Source organism: Talpa occidentalis, unplaced genomic scaffold (genome assembly GCF_014898055.3).
Source record: "Talpa occidentalis isolate TD23 unplaced genomic scaffold, MPIMG_talOcc4v2.1 talOcc4.7, whole genome shotgun sequence".
Taxonomy (NCBI): domain Eukaryota; kingdom Metazoa; phylum Chordata; class Mammalia; order Eulipotyphla; family Talpidae; genus Talpa; species Talpa occidentalis.
In genome coordinates, this window is record NW_023605083.1 from 81257315 (window position 1) to 81278654 (window position 21340).

Genomic DNA, 21340 nt, shown 5'->3' on the forward strand with positions numbered 1-21340 from the left:
GCCTCCCTGGTGGCGCAGTGCTTCGTCTCAGTGCTATCAAGCTATGAGTTTGATCCCTACCGGAGAGCTGACCCACATGGCACAGACCTCCTCTCACCCTCTGCTCCCCTCAGCAATGCATTTCAGTAGATCCGCCTTTCTACTTCCTACTCTGTCTCTGGTGAATCCTCTCATTCCCGGCCCCACCTCTGGCCTACACCCCAGTTGTTCTATGCATAAACAAATCTTAGGGGGAAAAAAAAGAGAAAAAGCCCACAACCAAAGATGGATACCTGTTAGCTTAACTAGTACTGACATTACTAACTTACTAGTCCAGGTGAGCATACTTTTTCTGGATCCTTACCAAGCCAAAATTTTTGTGCACACACTAACAATGCATAATAAAAAACAAAAACAAAAAAGCAGAATACAGCTTTTATATTATTGAACTTTATGTACAAAATCATTTGATTTCAAATAAACATTTAATGTAAAAACAAACGTTCTTTTAAACTGAATTTTTTTTACATCTATTGTACCATTCAAATGCTTTATCATTTTACATGATTTCTTCAAAATCTTTTATCAAGGGTACATATAGAAAAGCATTTTTTTTTTATAAATAGAAACAAAGGGATTTTTTCAGCTTTTATTATAAGATGACATAAAAAGTTTACTCAACAGAAGTAATTTCATTACTATTTGGGGGAGGGAATCACCAACTTTTTGTGCAAACAATGCTAGCCTTCTTTTAAGCATTAAGAGCATAACTGCTTAAGAAATGACATAAGCAATAATTCTACACCTACATCTCCCCTAAAATAATCTATTTTTTTTTTAAAACAAATGTGCACAGCTTTAGCAAATTAAAGCCCGAGAGAAATGCTGGAGATCCACTATCCAGAGGCATGATCAGAGTTTGTTTAACTCATCATTTGGAGAGCTTACTAATCAAGGAGTCTGTAATGAAAGCTGCAGTTTCCCTCTTTCCTATTTTTTTTTAAAACACAAAAATCAATGACTAAGAACTTAATACTGGATGACAAATCACATCCACACTATTAGTTAAATAGCCTCACAGTTAAACACATCTTAAAGACCAATCAAATCAGTATTTACATTTTATAAATTTCTGAAAACACCATTAGAAAGCTTATATATCCCTTCATTAAACAAAATAGGGAACTGCATCTGATGGTGGTGGAATGAAATAAAAAATTAAAAATACCTGTATTTACAGCAGCATTGATCCTTTATAAATAAAGAATATGAAAATGCAATTATCTTTAAGGATAATAAAAAATTGAGGTGATGTTACTCAACCACAGTGCTTGGAGTTGGAATATAAATCTATTGGTGCTTGTTAATGTGCCAGTAGTGAAACCACTTTCTGTTGGAGAAAATCCAACTGCAATTATGTGCATAAAACACATACAACACAGGGCAAAATTGCTCAAAACAATTCAAGTCAGCTTATTTGTATTGGATATTCTAATCATGAAATACATTACAAAGACATCCTTGCAAAGAAAAAAAAAGTCAACATTTCTGGTTCATTTTTATAGAGTATTTCCTCCCTTGAAAGTGGCATCTTAAAAATCTCTAACTCGTTCTTCCCTTGGTTTACAATCCTAATGAAAAGAAGTGGAATTTTCCACATGATTACCTAATTGGAAAAAAAAAAACAAACAAAAACAGTAACAGCAAAATGTTCAAGTTAAAAAAAATATATACTGGGTGAGCAATGCACTAAAATTATCCACGTAAAAACAAATGGTCAATAACTTTATAAACCAGTATGACATTTCACTGTCAACAATGTGAAAAATTAACATCTGTTCTCAAACAGGCATGAGATGAAGAAGTGCTATTTTAAAGTTGTGAAATGTACTTTTGTAATGTAAAATATATTATGTCGTAATTTTTCATTCAAAATTGATAAATGATTTCAAACTCAAGGATTAAGGTTTGATTGCAAATAGTAATGCAACATAATTTCACAAAAATTTTCAGATTTTAAAAAGGGAATCACATTCCAATTTTCCTACCCCCAGAAAATGTCTCACAATTAATAAGTAAAAAATAGCCAGTCACAAATGCAGAAACCATTAAAATTTAAATGATATAATTTCTAGATTATCATTCAATATATTTCATAAAACAACTGTTGAATAAAAAATTTTCTTTGAAGTGTTGTTTTTCATGCTCAAACTACAGAATCTTAATAACATCAACAGAACTCATATTACACATTTATGTGATGCTGCATAATGAAGTGAAGTAGAACCCTGATACAAACATCCTCGTTGAAATCATTTACTTCATCTGGCAGTGCCTGTTTGGAACCTATGATTTAAAACAAAAACAAAACTTCCTAGAGGCTGAATTCCCTAGAATGCAGTTTCAGTGTTTGTCCATCATGGGGTGGGGGAGGGGGCGTTAGGCCTTTTCAGAGTTTTTGTTTTTTGCTCTGTTTTGAAACCCCTGAGACACCATCTGTTTCCAAAGCTTTCTCTTTTGAGTTAATTTCACTAAATCCATTTGCTGTCCCATTTTGTTCTTCAGTGTTTTCTTCATTTGTAGGGGAAGCTGATTCTCCTTTTTCTAATTTTTGCTGCATTTCACGGAGCTTAGTAACAGCTTTATCTATTGACATTATGCTAATAAGATTAAAGTCATGCATGCTGACTAGATGAAGCATGAAGTTTCGACATAAATTCTTCTTAATTATTTTCTGTCCATAGTTTTCTACAAACAGCATACAGGCATGATTCATTTGATTGTCAGCAATAAACCTATTTAATAAAAACAACACAAAACATCAATAACAAAGCATTTTCTTATAACCATTATAGTAAAGACTATATCCAAATACAGTAAACGATAATTTAACAAACAATAAAAGTACTGTGAAGCTGAGAATTATTCACCTGAATGTGCTTACCATTTCGGAAATTTAAAGACTTAATTTAATCAGAACTTAAACAGATGTCACTCATTTCCTAATGAAAACATAAGGCAATATTAAAAATATAAATAACTACATATAGACACTAACTATTCCCTCTGTTCTTTTCCTTGATCTTGACAAACTTTCCTATTTTAGAAGCAATTTTCCCTCACATTTTCAGTTCATGGTAAACCTTTGAAAAAAATGAAGATGCCATAACAAATACAGCCTGTGAGGTTGTGGTGGTAGAAAGTGATAGAGCACATTTATAAGAATACAATTTGAGAGGACCAAATTAAACCAAGTAGGATTTGCAAATTTTTAAAGATCCAATCAGTTTACCCAACTACCAGTCACTTTACATTGCCATCACATAATGAACTACAATAGTTGTTATGCTAACAATTGGCTCAAAGAATTAAAATGGAACTGAATAAAGTAACCTGAATAACACTGTATTTGAAAGTGGCTTTTCAGGACGCTAAAAAAGATTTAACCCAAATACCCTTAACTCATAACTGAGTTTAATGACTGGGAATATTTTCTTTAAAAGGGTAGATAGGGGCCTCCCTGGTGACACAGCGGTTGAGCGCTGGGTTGAGAAGCTGCCCGCAGCCTCTGCAGCGCCGGTTCGATTCCCGGCTGCTCCCCGGCCACTGGAGGAGGGTCCCACATGGCGCACAGACCTCTCCTGCCGCCCGCTGCTCCCCTCAGCAGTGTGCTTCGGTCCTTCTGCCTGCTCTGCTCCCCACTCTGGCTCTGGTGAATTCTCTCACCCTCCCATGCTTCTGACTGTACCCAGTGCTTGTATAAACAAATAAATCAAAAAAAAAAAAAAAAAAAAAAGGCTAGATAGATTGGAGTCTGCTGCTCCATGTGGGTTGCTCCCTGGCTGGGGATAGAACTCATGCTGCAGTGGCTGCAGACAGCTTCATAGGTTGTGTCTTAACCCCTTGCACCACCATAGAGCTTCCACATGATGCAGCAATTCCACTCCTAGGTATTTACCCAAAGGACACAGAAACATCAATTCCAAAGAGCACCTGCACCCCTATGTTTATAGCAGCACTGTTTACAATAGCTAAGCTTTGGACACAACCCAAATGCCCAAAAATAGATGACTGGATCAAGAAGATGTGGTACATATACACCATGGAATATTACTCAGCATTCAAAAAAGATAAACACATGCAATTTGCAGCAACATGGATGGCGCTGGAAGGGATCATGCTCAGCAAAATAAGCCAGAAAGAAAAAGAAAAACACCGGATGGTCTCACTCATAGCAGGAATCTAGAAAACTTAAATAAGGGACCAGGAAAATGAATAACTATAAGAAAGTGAAAATCAAAATCAACAAACAACTATGAACCAGAGACACTCTATGGGGGGTGGGGGGCAGGAGGGGAGGGATTGGGGTCAAAATAAGGGGGTTGCAATTGTATGGGGAATATAAAAATAAAATTTATTTAAAAAAATAATTATTTAACAACAACAAAAAAAAGGCTAGATAGCAACTATTTTAGGCTTTGCAAACCATATGATGTTTATTATCTTCCTCTTTTTTTTTCCTTTTTCACAACCCAGTAATGTAAAGACTATTCTTAGCTCAAGGCAGTATACAAAAAAGTCTGTGGGCAATGTACCCCAACTAGCCCTTATGCTATTTACTCCCCAAGGGTAATGAAACAGTGTGTCACCTCCCACTTAATTTCACTTGTTGTAAATGAAAATAAAAAACAAAACTTTTGATAGCTGTGTTATAGAAGCCTTAAGTGAGGATCTAATAATAATGAAGGCAGACAAAAATCTGTGTTTTAACAGATAAATAGATCACAGAGGGAAGGAGATAGATCTGAAGGAAAAACAATGCTCAGCAACATATTTTTTTGCCACAAAGACATAAGTAGAATAAGGACTAGTACACTTTGGTCTATATGAAATGGCAACAAACAAGAAGTCAAAATAGATGTTCTATTCTATTTTTTTTTTTTTTTTTTTTATAGAGGCATGTTTTATTTATTTATTTATTTGTTTGTTCATTTGTTTTGTTTATACATGCACTGGGTACAGTCAGAAGCGCGGGAGGGTGAGAGAATTCACCAGAGCCAGAGCGGGGAGCAGAACAGGCAGAAGGACCGAAGTACACTGCTGAGGGGAGCAGCGGGTGGCAGGAGAGGTCTGCGCACCATGTGGGACCCTCCTCCTGTGGCCGGGGAGCAGCCGGGAATCGAACCGGCGCCGCAGAGGCTGCGGGCAGCTTCGCAACCCAGCGCTCTACCGCTGCGCCACCGGGGAGGCCCAGATGTTCTATTCTAAATAACTAAGCGATTGAAAAATTATGGCAGTAACTGTGGCAAGTAATTTTCAGGATTTCCAGACATCTAGCTACATGGCATATTATTTCTGTATTCTCTGGCAATAAATGAAAAAATATGTCAAACAAAGTAAAATGTTAATAAAAATAAAAACATGCTACCACGTTCCTTATGTTGAGCATCACTTTCTTCCCCCAAAGAACAGGTTTATTAAAAAGGAAGACAAATGGATGTTTACACAATGGGAAAAAAGAGCTGCCTTCACCCTTTCTCTTTATGCAATTATAATACTTTATGAAGGAATTTAAGGCACATCATTTAGAGAATGTTAAGCAGCAAAAATAGCAGCAATTAAATAGAATATTTAAACTTAGAAATATCCTACCCATGCTTCATGACATGGAGATTCCAGAGTTTCATCACTTCTTTCTCTCCTTCATTAACATCAGAAAATTCTTCAATTTGCTTAAGGAAAAAAAAAAAATCTATTAAATGCAGAATATAATTGGCATTTTTAAGAAAAAGTTGTGAGAGAATGCCAAAAACAAAACTTCCATTAGTTCATAACTTTTTAAATGACAATTAAAAACTGAATTTCTGAACTCCTTAAAGTTTCTTTACATTAAATTTAAAGTTTAATTTATGTCAAACAATAGTTTTCAAATAAAAATCATTTAATCATAAAATTCTAAAGTAACTGTCAATGATGATAGTGATAACAATAATAATTACTGTAATGGTTTTTTCTCTTAGCCATTCAGGATCTTTTTCATCTTCACTATCAACTTCCATTTCTTGTGGACGGAGAGGTAAGCAAGTGTCACTATGGAAATACAGACGATTGTGTCCACTACTGTACGTTCGTTGCTGTTCCACTTCTCCATCTTCAGATTCAAGAAATTCGGACATGCTTGCTTTCGTTCGCTTTGGCCTAATAAAAAGAGATGTTGAGGTAACATGGAATTTACATAAATAACATCTAATAATATGATTATGAGTTTAACTCTAATAATTTGCAATATTACCATTTTATAAGACTAACCACAAAGCAACTGCATTTGAGGTAATCCTTTCTAAAAACCAATTATAAAGTTAATTATTTTTGCATATGTGAAATGGGTCTATTACATATCAACTTAAAAGCCAGTATTTTGAAGATAAAACTGTCTTTCTGGGTGTGAAAAATGAAGGAATTTTAAGAAAGAGAAGTATTGTTTAAAAAAGAGAAAAGGGGGCCTCCCTGGTGGTGCAGGGTTTAAAGTCTCAGCACTAATAAACTATCATCAGCCACTGTGGCACTGCATGAGTTCAATCCCAGGTCACAGAGCTGACCCACACGGCAGATACCTCTCCTGTCTTGCCTGTTGCTCTCCTCAGCAGTGTATTTCAATAGATCTGCCTGTTCTGCTTGCCATGCTGTCTCTGGTGAATCTTCTCACCTCCCGCACCTTTGACCTACACCCCAGTTCTTGTATTTGTAAATAAATAATTTTTTTTTTTTAAAGGGAGAAAAGTGCTGGTTAGGGCACTTTAAGTTAAAATAGGAATATGCATGCATGAGTCCTAAAATTGTGTACCCAAACACATTCTGTATACCCATAAATCCCTTTTAACTTTAATCTTGCAGTCAGTCTGCTATTATGAATACACCATTGTGACTATAAAGCCTAACGGGAAGAGAACCAGTCCCACATGATGACCAAAAGGATAGTGTCATGTGGAATGTTAAGCGATGGGGTTGAGTTCTTTACATTCCTATCACCCAGTTTCTTTATATTTCAGATCCCATTCTTGAAGGGTTCTACTTAGGTATTCATAGAGAAATTTCCACTGGGAAAATATTTTGACCCTCCCAACCATTGTAGCAGCAGTGACATTAACATTTAAAACACAGGAAAAACTGTGAGAAGGAACTGAGGAAAGTCTGGAAACATAGGAGCTGGGAAGGTTATAAGCAGTATACCACCTATTTATAGCCAACGGTGGAATAATGATTCCCCCCTAAACAGCATATCTGTCGGACTTCCTTTTGTCCCTTCATCATCAATAAAAATCAGAGAATAGGGCCTGGTGGCGCAAAGGATTAAGCACTGCACTGTTAAGCAATTCACAGCCTCTGCAGCAGGAGTTCGACCCCCGGCCGGCCAGGGAGCAACCCACATGGCGAGGCAGACTTCTCTTGTCTCGCCCGCTGCTCCCCTCAGCAGTGTATTTCAGTCAGTCTGCTGTTCTGTTCCCCACTCTGTCTCTGGTGAATCCTCTCACCACCTGCATCTCTGGCCTGTACCCCAGCTCTTGTATGCATAAATAAATGAATAAATCATTAAAAAAAAATCAGAGAATAAACTTTGGTTGTATGAACTTTTTACCCACCTGCACACAAGAATGTGTGTGATAGGTGTTCTCTTTACCGGTCCATTACGACTAAAAGCAAACCCAGGCTGGCGATGAATATCCTGAGGGTTTCCCGCATAGGAGCCATCATAACACTCGTTGATAGAAACATCTATCCTAGCACCTTTTGGATGATACTGTAACAAAAATGGCAATGTGTTTAGGAAAAGAAAATTTATTAATTATCCTATCCTAAAATCTAGCCTTCAAATTTAGGTAATTAAAAAAGTACATGTGGGCAGCACTCCGTCTGCCCACCTGTGCCTATGCAGGTGCTTTCTTTCATCAACTCTCTCCTCTGCAGGGCAGCAGCCTCCTGCCTGCCCGTGACCTGTACATGCCAGGGCTTCTCCTCACTGACCTCCCCCAGTGGAGGCAGGTCTCCTCAAGGCCGCCAGCCTGCAACCACTTAGGCCTCTCCGCAAAACTGAGCAGGGGCAGCTCTTCCTGCCCGCTGGTTGTCTATGCAAGTGTCTTTTATTGTCCTATCGCTTTTCTAATAAACCTGCTCTTTAAAAAAAAAAAAAAAAAAGTACATGTGAGTTACTGATGTTTCGAAAATTAAAATAAGCCAGATGTATGAACATGGTGAACATAGAGTTAGAAGATCTGGAATCAAAACTGATTTGTGTTAAAATCCTGGCTGTGCCATTTATTGGCTTAACTGTTGTCTGAGTGAGAATAAGGCAATTACCACTTAAAGAGTTTGTATGAGGAGTATTCAAGTCAACACAGATGCACTGTGCAAATATATGTAAGCTCTGAATACATTTTGTAATTCATACATACAACAAGCCATCAAATACAGCAGTTTTTGGTATTTTGTTAAAAGTACAATTTTTGAAAACCAGATTGTCTTGTAATACATATCTTATTGATGAGAAAGAAATGAATTTACTGGGGCCTCCTCCCCTGGTGGCGCAGGCGGTCGAGCACAGCGCTGTGAAGCTGTACGCAGCCTCTGCAGCGCCAGTTCGATCCCGGCTGGCAAGGGTCCCACATGGCGTGGCAGACCTCTCCTGTCTCGCCTGCTGCATCCCCTCAGCAGTGTATTTTATCAGTCTGCCTGTTCTGTCCCCCCTCTTTCTCTAGTGAGTCCTCTCACCCTCCCATGCATCTGGCCTGTACCCTGGTTCTTGTATGGATAAATAAATAAATCTTAAAAAAAAAAAGAAAGAAAAAAGAAATGAATTTACTTACAACATAATTGAAGATAAATCTGCTATGGCAGAGTTTAAGATGCTTGAGTAAACTATAAAGTTTGCGGCAGTTCAGAGTGCACCAAGGGCAATGCAGGTCATCTCGAGCTTCAGTTTGTTGTCTTGTATTATTGTTATAAAGGAACTTAAAAACAAACAAAAAATCAGCAAATCTCCAGCTTATATCTCAAGATATTGATTCAACATCATCTTTAAAAATAGATTAAACTTAAAAAAACTGTATCAAGTTAGAGAAATTCCTTTCCTTTAAATATGCCAAAATATTTCATATGACCACACAAAACAGAGGCACTTTAAAAAAGACTTAAAAAAAAATAAGGGTCAGCTATGCTTACCTGATAAAATATTCTTAATTTTTGCCGGTTTTCATTTGAAGTATCTTTTTCTTTTCTTGTTTGTAGATCTGTAGTCAATGATTCTTTAACAGCTGAAAATACATACTTTTGTATTTACTGAAAATACTTAGGTTCTAAAAAATACAATAATGTGTCTCATGAAAGTAACTAAACATTAAAGTTTTCACAAAATCTAAGTGTAGTGTTAAACACAATTTTTGGGGCTTCCCTGGTGGCGCAGCAGGTTGAGCGCCTGTGAAACTGTCCACAGCCTCTGCAGCGCGGGTTCAATTCCCAGCCAGCCAGGGAGAAACCCACCCATGGCGCGGCAGACCTCTCCTGCCTCACCCACTGCCCCCCTCAGCAATGTCTTCAGTCTGTCTGCCTGTTCTGCTCCCTGCTCTGTCTCTGGTGAATTCTCTCACCCTCCCGCGCCTCTGACTATACCCCAGTTCTGGTATAAAGCAATCTTTTAAAAACAAAACAAAACAAAACAACCCACAATTTTTGTCCTTACCCTCAAAGGATAATCATAGGAACAATCCCCCTTAACCAGCACCCGGTAGTAGGTATCAAGATCTTTGTTGAAAAGTTATTTTTTTCCCATAAAAATCACACACAAGTAACTGTATGTAATCCCTATGTTATTTTAAGCACTTCAAGGTCAAAGTGTGGTTTGGGCTAGTTTTTAGACTCCTAGTACACAGCAGTTAGCGACATCTACTAGTACTGGTTTAAAAGAAATTAAATTTAAAAAATGATAGTATTAATAATGATAGTACTAAAACCAAAAGATAAACACTGTTACTAATTTTGGTGTATTTCTTTTCAGACTTAAAAAAAAATTTTATTTCCTTTAACCTAACTACTCTGTATAAATTTTTTTCCCTCAGTTGCTTTGAAACTTATACCTAACCAGCCTCAGAATATTTTTAGAAGTGCCAATACCACAATTTACTTGAGAAATCTTTCTTCTAATGCCAACCCATTTTTCATATCTCTTTATAATCTGATTTATATATAGACTCATGCAATGATTGGAGATGAGTGGTCAATGTCAAAGACAGGTGTTTTAAGCTTTTTGCCTTCATTTAAAGACTTAGATAAAAAACACATGGATGCTCTCAGATCAAGAACAATGACCCTGTTAAGGCAGATACACTCAAGAACAGTGTAACCTAAACTGTAACTCAAGAGTTCATTCCATTTGTAAATGTTCTCTTAAAAATATACTGCAGGGCCTCCCTGGTGGTGCGAGGGGTTAAGACGCAACCTTTGAAGCTATCAGCAGCCACTGTAGCATGAGTTAGATCCCCGGCCAGGGAGCTACCCACATGCGCAGCATACCTTTCCTAACTCACCCGCTGCTCCCCTCAGCAGTATATTTCAGTCAATCTGCCTGTTCTGTTCCCCACTCTGTCTCTGGTGAATCCTCTCACCTCCCACACCTCTGACCTATACCCTAGTTCTTGTATGCATAAATAAATATATTTTTAAAAATATATATATACCGTAAAATTTAACCTAGTAAAATTCATGTTATGATGATCCTCTTCCAAGCCCAAAATTGTAAAAACATACTAAAATGGTAAATTCACCATTATAGCTTCAATTTCAAAACCTTAAAAGCGTTCAAAACCAACTGTATTCTCATGAGTTTAAAGCAAATTTATTTGGTGAAAAAACTTGTCTTAAATCCACATAAGGCTATTTTGTAGTTGTTCCATAAGGAACCTAAACTATATGCTAAATTAAAAACTAAAACAAAATTTCCACATACAGGGGCCTCCCTGGTGGTGCAAGAGTTTAGGACGCAATCTGTGAGGCTGTCCGCAGCCATTGCAGCACAAGTTTGATCCCCGGCCGGCCAGGGAGGTGACCCACATGGTGAAGCAGACCTTTCCTGATTCACCCGCTGCTCCCCTCAGCAGTGTACTTTAGTCAATCTGCCTGTTCTGTTCCCTACTCTGTCTCCGGTGGGTTCTCACCCCCCACACCTCTGGACTGTACCCCAGTTCTTATATGCATAAATAAATAAATCTTTAAAAAAAATTTCCACATACATCTGGCACAAAGGTTTTTATTTTTATTTTTGCAGACCAACTGGGGTGCAGGCCAGAGGTATGGGGGATGAGAGGACTCACCAGTGACAGAGTAGGGAGCAGAAAGACAGATTTCCTGAAATACACTGCTAAGGGAAGCAGTAGGCAAGACAGAAGACATCTGCTGTACCATATGTGGTGTAGCTCCCTGGCCCAGGATTGAATGCAGGCCATGGTGAATAGTGCTGAGACTTAATCCCTAGGCCACCAGGGAGGTCCCTACAAAAGTTTTTATTTTTTATTTATTTTTTTTTTTTTTTTTTTATAGAGGCATGCTTTATTTATTTGTTTGCTGGTTTGTTTGTTTTTGTTTGTTTTGTTTATACATGCACTGGGTACAGTCAGAAGCGCGGGAGGGTGAGAGAATTCACCAGAGCGGGGAGCAGAGCAGGCAGAAGGACCGAAGTACACTGCTGAGGGGAGCAGCGGGCGGCAGGAGAGGTCTGCGCGCCATGTGGGACCCTCCTCTGGTGGCCGGGGAGCAGCCGGGGATCGAACCGGCGCCGCAGAGGCCGCGGGCAGCTTCGCAACCCAGCGCTCAACCGCTGCGCCACCAGGGAGGCCCTACAAAAGTTTTTAGATAAAGCACTGCTGATTAGCACTTCCACACAAACTTTACATTTAAAATAGGACAATCCGGGCCTCCCCAGTGGCGCAGCGGGTAGAGTGCTGCACTGTGAAGTTTTCTGCAGTCTCTGCAGCATGGGTTTGATCCCCAGCCGGCCAGGGAGATAACCACATGGTGAGGCAGACCTCTCCTGTCTCACCTGCTGCTCCCCTCAGCAGTGTTTTTGGTGTGTCTGCCTGTTCTGCTCCCCGCTCTGTCTGTGGTGAACCCTCTCCCCCTCCCACACCTCTGATCTGTACCCCAGTTCTTGTAGAGACAGATAAATCTTTAAAAAGAAAAGATTTTTAAAAAGTAAATAAAAATAAAATAGGAGAATCCTAATTTACCATGGCTTGTAGTTAGACTCAGTAATAAATGAAACTAAATTTCCCAGAGAATAGTTACATGGAGCAAAAGACAAATTAATCTGAAGTCTAAGTTGTAACTCTACGAAGAATTATTCTGATAACCATTCTTACCGATAGTTTGAGTAGGTTTAACTGAACCAGGCTTGTTTTCTTGATGAAGACTCTCTGAATTCCTAGTAGCAAGAGGCTTGGCAATAGGAGCTGTAGATTTATCATTGGTTTCTCCTGTCCATCGAAGAGTGAACTGCAACGTAGGTCCCTGAGAAAATGTTTCAAATGGAGGCAGCCTCTTAAAACAAAACAAAAAAACCAACCATGAAAAAGTGAGGAGATATATAACGAATTGAAAAAAAATTATTATAAGTCAGTGTAGATTTGATTTATATCAACAGGCTTTTTTTTTTCCCTTGAAAACTCAAAATGCCTACAGGATGGTCAGACAAGTAAATTAAATGTATAGTATGTAGAGACTGTAATCCTGGGATATCTAATAGTGCCAGCCACTTATCAACAATAACGGTTGCCAAGTTTAAACACTGGTCCAGCATAGCCAGACTTTCAGATTTTTAAGTCAGAAATTCATGTTTTCATGAGAAATCTTACCAGTAGTATATGTTGATACCAATTAAAAAAATGTCTAACAACAAAACTGTAGCACTACTAGTCTACAATCTGTGTTATTAGATGACCAATTATTTTATTTTTGTAAACTGCATAGTTGTGGAAATAATTAATTTTCCTTGACTCCTCTCAGCTTCACTGACAATTGCCCTTGCTTCTCTTCTTTGTGTGACATTGAACTATATTGCCTTTCTTCCTCCACCTCTATTCCATTAGAACTCTTCTCTTTGTCTCTTTAATTCCTAACTGATATGTAGCCACCTGTCCCAATGGCTTAACTATTAGGCTGATGATCCCACACTGGTTCTCCATTCTTTATACTTAAGCTGTAAAACTGTAATCCCCAATTGTCTCTTGGACATTGGCACTTGGATATCTATGTTACCTTGAAGTGAAGTATGTAAATCTAATACCATTTCTTTCCTTCCCATGTCAAACTATTTTTGTTCCTAATATTCTCATTTACTAGTGATTCTAAGCTAAAGATTTTAGAATTACATTTGACCCTTATTCATCCCATATATTTAACCCTTTGCACTCCGCTGTCCCCTCTCAGGGGACATAGGAATTCTAGCATATCACTCGGATGTCCCCTCTCAGGGAACATTGCAATTTATTAGTGATTACGGGGAATTGAGGTTATTTCAATGCAACTTTTTGAGACATGCATGTTTCCCTGAAGTTTTATCTTGAAATGGCACAAGAAATTAAATCAAAATATCGTAAAATGGTTCGGAGTGCAAAGGGATATTATGTGTGTGTGTGTGTATATATATATATATATATATATATATATATATAAATCAAGTATAGATTCTTGCTGCCTTATTAGTTATCATAGTATCTCAATTGCTCTTCATGCTTCTGATTTTTACTTCTCAGTCCATATACAGGAGGCCAAATAATCTCCTCAAAGACTACTTTCATGCTATTTTCCCTTTGTAGAAACCTTTATTGGGTTCCTATTTATTTGACTACCTTATAGGCCTAAGCTCCTTCTACAGCTTTATAAAAATCCTTTTAAAAATATAAACTGTAGACAGGAATGAGGTAAAAATGTGATAAAATAAACTGGTTATGATACATGAAGTCTCTATCGAGGAATGCATCTTACAAAAGTACTTGCAATACAAAAATATACCTAAAAAAAGTATATTCACGACATCATTTTTGAACATGTAAAAAAAAATAAAATAACTGAATTATCCATTAGAATGGCATTAGTTTAGTAAATTATGGAACACATACTGAAAATGATAGTTTTTAAAAAGAAGCAAATTTTTATGGTCTGACTTAAAGGGATGCCAACTTTTTATTGTTTTAGACAATTTCTTGGGAAAAAACAACTCATAAATGTAATCCTTAGTTCCTCACAGGTTAATTTAATAACCCTTTGCACTCCGCTGTCCCCTCTCAGGGGACATTGGTAGCCAATGTCCAGAATGGTTCGGAGTGCAAAGGGTTAAACTTTAAATAAGAAATTGAAAACATAAAAATAAATACCTATAGAAAATTCAAACCCTGTAGATATTTGAAACAAAAAATATTTGCAAACCTATCACCTAGAGGCAATCACTATTATTAATTTTAGAAAATGTGGAAGTATGTATACTAGTCTGCAAATATTAAATATGGAAAACTTTCTGCCAAAGTACTGTCCTATCTGATGGCTATCTCTTGAGATTTAAAGTATTTCCAATTTTTCACTATTTAAAACATCTTGATAAGACTTGCTAATATATCTTTTCAATCAACCAGTTACTACCTTGTGATAAAACTAGACATATGGAATTGTTGATGACTACAAATACAATTAAACTTTTTATCCATACGCCAGTCAACTCTCCAGTAAGGTTGTACCAACTTATTCTTGCATATAGTCTGTTATAGTTACTTAATGATGTTTAGTGAACACTGGATTGGTGGGCCAATAGGTTTTACCATATAGCTTAGACGTGTAGTAAGCTATACCATGTGGGCTTGTGTAATTAATTTCTATGACATTCACACAACAATGCAATCACCCAACGATGCATTTCTCAGACCATACCCGTCATTAATCATCTCATCACTGAATGTTCTCCCATCTCCAATTAGAAACTGTCATCTTTTTTAATCATTGCCGAACTAACAGTCAAAAGCAGAACCTCCGATTTTGTTTTCATGTCTTTTTATAATAAGGTTAAGTATCTAAGTATGCTGGCTATATTTATTGCTTTAAGAACTACCTGCTTGTTTTTTTAGCCATTTTTAAAATTAGATTGTTCACACTTTTGTCACTGACTCATAAAACTATGTATTCATATTAGCCTTCTATATGTGGAAAATATATTTTTCCAATCCATCATGTTTTTAGTTTTTTTAGGATACGACTCATGTTAATCAACTGTTTTATTTTATGCTTTTGCATATTTCTACCTTTTGCATATTACTTAAAAAGGCCCTTCCTCACAGGAAGAATTATATTAATATTCACCTATATTTGTTCCTGAAACTATGTAGTGTTAATCTTACATGTACATTTATGTGCCTTCTGGAATTTATTGGGTCGAAGTTTATTTCCAGATGGCTAGAAGCCACTTCTGTCACAATTAATGAACAGTCTATGTTTCCCATAAAGTCCAAACACCATTTTTATCATAGGCTAAATTCCAAATATACATGAAACTATTTTAAGACCATATTTCAGTCATCTGCTTATCTATTCTTATATGGTTATACCACAGAAGTTCTTTTAATGCTACAGTATGCTACATTATCTGGTAAGTAAGACTTCTCAGAAAACTTTTGTATAAATTTTCTTTAGTATTACTACATATTGTTCTAAGTTAATTTGATAGTAATTTTAGGACGTTAAAAAATCCTTTGAGGATTTTGCTTCTAATGGTACAAATGACCTATTAATATTTAGAATTAAGTGACACTGTTTTTCTTTTGAGTTTGCCTATTCAAGAAATGTATGTAAGCCTTTTAAGTCTCTTAGAAGTTATTTCAAGAAAACTTCATCTAAGTTTAGCACATGTCCTGATAAATTTATTAGTAATCATCATCTGTACCTGCTGTTACTATGAATGGGATTTAAAATAGCAGTTAACATTTATTGAGCACTTATTTTATGCCAGGCACGGTGATATTTAACTATTTCATTTAATTAATCAATTCTATACACCTCAATTTACAGATGAAAAAATCATGACAGACATGCTTAACTGACTGCCAGATGCTATACAGCTAGGAGTGGAGATGGGCACCTGGCAGTCTGATTTCAGTGCCCTACATTAAATACTCTAACTAGATGGTATTCACTTGTTTTTCAAAGTACAAAAACAAAGGACTCTTCTACTTCCAACATGAATTTCCATTAGGGGAAGAAAACATCAATCAAAAAATGGGAGTTTGTAACTACAATGTGCTCAACCTTCTAAGTTATCCATACCTTCCCATCAAGAATAGTTTCCCATGTTGCTCTTTTCTTGCTTATTGGACATTCTTCCATTTCCTGCATGGCTACTTCATATTCCCCATCTAAAAGCTGTAAGCGCCTGTTAGACAAACACATACACTTTAAAGTAACCTGTGTATTATTTTAAGTACACAAATTCTACATTTTTAGATTTATACTAAAAAGCATTTATTAAATTTATAAACTAGCTTACATATCCAACAAGATATACCTAAAATATACCTACAATCTATTCCTGGCAAAAGCAATTTTCATGATTTTGCACTAACAATCATTAGTTATTGCTGAATTATTATTTTGTTACTGCAAGTATTCAGATATAGCTTTAAATGTTTCAAGTATAATATGCCTAAAGGCCTCAGCAATTTGCTCAGTTTTAAACATTAAGTATAAAGCATGTGTGCAGGCATTATACTTTTAAAAATGGGATAAGAAGCGTTACAATACTTGGCTAAGGGAACCACTAATGTCTGTTATTTTTAACTATTGTAAATATATGAACTAGAATTTTTATACTTGACCAATAAAATGATTATAATGACAACCCTGATAAATATATAAGATCCTGGGGGCACCTGGCACATATAGGTGCTCAATAAACATTCATGGATAAATGAAATATTGCCTGGATTAAAGAATCAGTTTAATTATACCCATATTGCAGTACAGTTTTAATGTGTAAGTACGAGTGAGTGAGTGGTGAGTGAGTGGTGAGTGAGTGAGAGTGTGTGTGGTTTGTATAACTTTCCTATACCTTTAAATACTGGTACCTACACTACACTAAATATCATTCTTCAATCATGCACAATAATTGTATGTGTTAAGATTCTGGCTTCTCTTCATCAGTCTTAAAGAAATTCTGTTGGATGATAACAGCTAACATTTATTGAGTGCTTACTATGTGCCAGGCACTATTTTAGTAATTTTATGGTTCATTTAATCTTTTCAACAACTCTTATGAAGTAGATGCTATTACTCTATTTTTCTAAACTAAGGCAAAGAAAGTTAGATAACTTGACTGAAGATCACAATTAGTCAGAGCTAGCAAGTGAATTCAGGCAGACTGACTCAAAGCACCTCTTAACATCAAATGGTTTTAATTAAAGACCTGTCTTTATGCAATATTACTTGAATTTAGTCTACTTCAACAGTCCACCAGCAAAGCTATTTTAAAAGATCAATTTCTAATAATGTTATTGGAGTAAGCAATACATTCATATACTTTTAAACTGAAATGGAGTTTCCCTCATGTGTTTTCATGATTACAAATATTATAGTTTATGGCTGTACATTTGATAGCTATAATCCAATTTACTCTCCTACCTTTAATGTAGGAGGAGGGCTTTTTTCCCCACAGCCTCATCAATAGTGCTTTATCAAGTTTTTTGATCTCTGCCAAACTGGTAAGTGAAAAAATGACATCTCAGTGTACTTTTATATTCAGATGTCTTATCAAATTGTTTAAGGACAAAATACATATTCTTTTTTTGCAAACAATTTTATTATATCACTTGCTCATTCATTCTTCTATTATACTGTGGTGTTTTCCTTTTAATCAGTATCTTTTTGTTATACAGGAATGCTTTAGTATGAGTAGCAGTTAATTTTCCCCTGGTTTATTTTTATTATGACTTGGTTTATGGTAGCTCTTTTGTCTCTCAAAGAAGCATTTTCTTTCTCTCAATATTTTACCTATTTCCGACACAGCTTTTGAATTTTAGCAATTCTTTAAGGAGACCTGAGTCTCTCTGAGATTACAAAAACAACTTTTACACATCACCCGAGATCATGGCTTGCAAATACTTTTCCTCTACTAAAAGGAATCAAGACTCCTTGAAGAAATGGTCAATTCCAGAGGAGAGGTAGGAAAAGTAAGTTTGGAACATATAACTGTTACAGAAAATAAGGATGTATGCATGGATGGGTGGGTAGACAGATAATGTCAAAAGGATACAGAAACCTGGTAGGAGGGTTCCTCCTGACCAAATTAGGGACAACTATGAACAACAACATAAATAGATGAAAAAGCTGAATATAAATGGGAATCGTTAACCCATACTGATTTAAAAAAAAAAAGATGAGGGAAGGAAAGCTGTTCTTTACAAGAAAATACCAAGACAGTTGGAGAAATGATAAAAAGTTACTGTATGGCAAGTGTGGTACAAGTAATTTATTCAAGCAAGAATCATCAGTGGAAGATAAACTTTGGGCAAAAGGATGTTGGGAGGAAAATGACATTTTACCCAGTTTCATATATTACCAGAGATTATATAATTAAAGGCAAAAAGTATTGCTATAGTAGAGAAATGATGAATATCAACATATACTGATGATGAAAATCAACACATGTGTCTATGATGTGCACAAAGAACATATCAGCAATAAGAATTCCTGCTAAATGAATGTAGTAGTAAGGAAATAATCATGATAGCCTAGATTGAGACATTTTACAAAACTGTAGATCTGTACTTGTTTTTTTTTAAAAAAAAAAATGTTATAAAAGGCAAAACAGGGCCTCCCTGGTGGTGCAAGGGGTTAAGAAACAACCTATGAAGCAAACCACAGCCACTGCAGCATGGGTTCTATCCTCCACCAGGGAGCTACCCACATGGTGCAGCAGATCTCTCCTGACTTGCCCGCTGCACCCCTCAGCAGTGTATTTCAGTCAGTCTGCCTGTTCTGTTCCCCATTCTGTCTGTCTCTAGTGAATCCTCACACCCCCTACACCTGTGACCTGTAACCCGGTTCTTGTGTGCATAAATAAATAAATCTTCAAAAAAAAAAAAGGGGCAAAACACTACAGCCCAAAAATAAAGGTGGAGAAACTATTCCTAATTCAAAGAGACTGAATAGGTACGACGACTGACAACCAGCTACAGATCACAATTCCTGACTAAAAGGAGAGGGGAAACAGCTATAAGGGACATTATTGGGGCCAACTGGGAAAGATGATTGTATTTTTTATACTATGTTAAATTTTCTGAGTATGAGAGGTGTATTGTGATTATGGAAGGAAATGTACTGTTCTTAGGAAATACAGGCTGAATGTTTAGGAGTGAGCAGTGAAGTAGACTGTTACAATCTCTAACTTTCAAATGGTACAGCATAAAAATAAAAAACACAAAGCAAAGGTGGTGAAATTTTAACTTATGTATCTAGGTAAAGGACATATGGGTACTAATTATCTGCATTTTTCAACTTTTTTAAAAGTTTGGAAATTTTCCAAATTAGGGAAAAATATGCTCATGGTTTCTTCATGGTACTTTTTCATTGAATAAAAAGCAGCATAGAAATATGCTAAGCTATATATATATATATAAAAGGCAGAAGGAGTTTTATAAAGAATATGTCTTCACGTTGACAGAACATTTACCAACATCAATAAAGTGTGCCACATCCTAATTGCTTTTCCCATGGATATAACCACTATCTCCTAGGACATTTTTGTGTGTTGTTTTCCCTTTAATCTTAGACCCCAATCAATTTGTCAGTAATATCAAGAAACATTAAGTGATATATCTAAGACAACATAGTAGCCACAATCTATGGCATTCCTAATCTTTGCTTTCCTATAAAAAGGCTGCCCTGTTAGCTAGTAAGTGATTTCATTAAACTAACAATCAGTACTTTTTTTAAAGAGGAGGAGGAATGTATTAAGTTACTTTTCCTAGCTCTTTCTCCTGTACCTGACTGTGAACTGTGGCCTGGGACAAGAAATCACAGCGTGTTAAAATGCCATTATTTAACCCTGACAAAAAGAAAGCCACATTTGCTTTCTTGATCTTCTTTAACTGGCACTAAGATGCTTCATTCCCAAATGAAAACTGCAGAGACAATTATAAATTCAAGTGTTGCTACCTTGTGCCAAATGCAGATAGTCACATGACAAGGGTTACACACGATTTTCTACCTTTACTTTAGTAAACACACATCTCAAGACTTTTATGTGGACCACTTCATTCATGTCTCTGCTCAAATATTAACTTTTCTCAGGCTTTCCTCTATAAAACAATAGCCCTTTCTATTTTTCTTTACGGCATTCACCACCGTGTGATATTAGTGGATATAGTTTTCTAGAGGTGGTGTGTGTTTTCTACACTAGAAGTTAAGCTCCACTAAGGCAGGAATCTTTTTGTTGCCTTCTCACTGCCTAAAATAGTGTCTGACAAAGAACAGACATTCAAAAAATATTTGTCAAATAAACTCTCTTTAATTGAGCCATAAGAGTCCTCATCTGTTTACTGTTTCCAATGAGATAAAAAAAAATCAGTATTTATAAATAAATTTTCTTTTTCATTTTTAAGAATGAAGGCAAAACAGTAATAACACCACAGTATTTTGCTTCAGAATAAAAATATCCTATAAAATTGATGTGTATTCATCAACATTACCTGTTTTTATCAAATACGGTCATTTGGGCAACAAATGTCTTTTCCCCATCCTCACGACTTCGTTTTCTTCTAGCTGGAAGTTCTTCATTGACATCTGAATTTGATAAACATTTCTTATGAATCAAACATTCTGGCAAAAATGTCATTATTTTTGCTTCACTGACATGTTACATTTATCCCAAATAAAGCACAAATAACATTTAAGTTGCAACAGAATACCCATATTAATCCTCTTTAATTTTATGATTTTACCGTGTGTATGTCTCTGACAGTCATCTTATATTTTTGCAAATGTTCAGAACGCTCTTACTTGATAAAGGGGGAAATCCTCTTCTGTAGTTACTTCAAGACTCAAAGACTATTTCTTTCAAAGTGTTTCTCCACTGAACTTATATATAGCTCTAATGTACCACTCATCATTTTGCTGCAATTATTTCTTTTATGTCTATCTACATGTTCTAGGTCATGAACTTTGGAAAAAATAGAACTGGATGATTTAAATCTTTGTATACTCTATACCTATATATTGGTCGAGTACCTCAAAGGTGGATTCCTAACTGTTAGAAGTACTGAAGGATAGATATGTGATAAGC

The 21340-nt window shown here is 36.2% G+C and overlaps 1 protein-coding gene across 1 annotated transcript in view; it reads right to left on the reverse strand.

Annotated features, from left to right (window-relative positions):
- Positions 1-486: 486 nt before the first annotated feature.
- Positions 487-21340, reverse strand: part of SUZ12 (SUZ12 polycomb repressive complex 2 subunit) — a 44585-nt gene continuing 23731 nt past the window's right edge. The window contains 9 exon segments of the mRNA XM_037491663.2: positions 487-2774; positions 5632-5711; positions 5979-6177; positions 7620-7777; positions 8841-8984; positions 9196-9287; positions 12384-12561; positions 16330-16435; positions 20748-20841. Coding sequence (XP_037347560.1) covers positions 2429-2774; positions 5632-5711; positions 5979-6177; positions 7620-7777; positions 8841-8984; positions 9196-9287; positions 12384-12561; positions 16330-16435; positions 20748-20841 — 1397 coding nt within the window. The 3' untranslated portion in view covers positions 487-2428.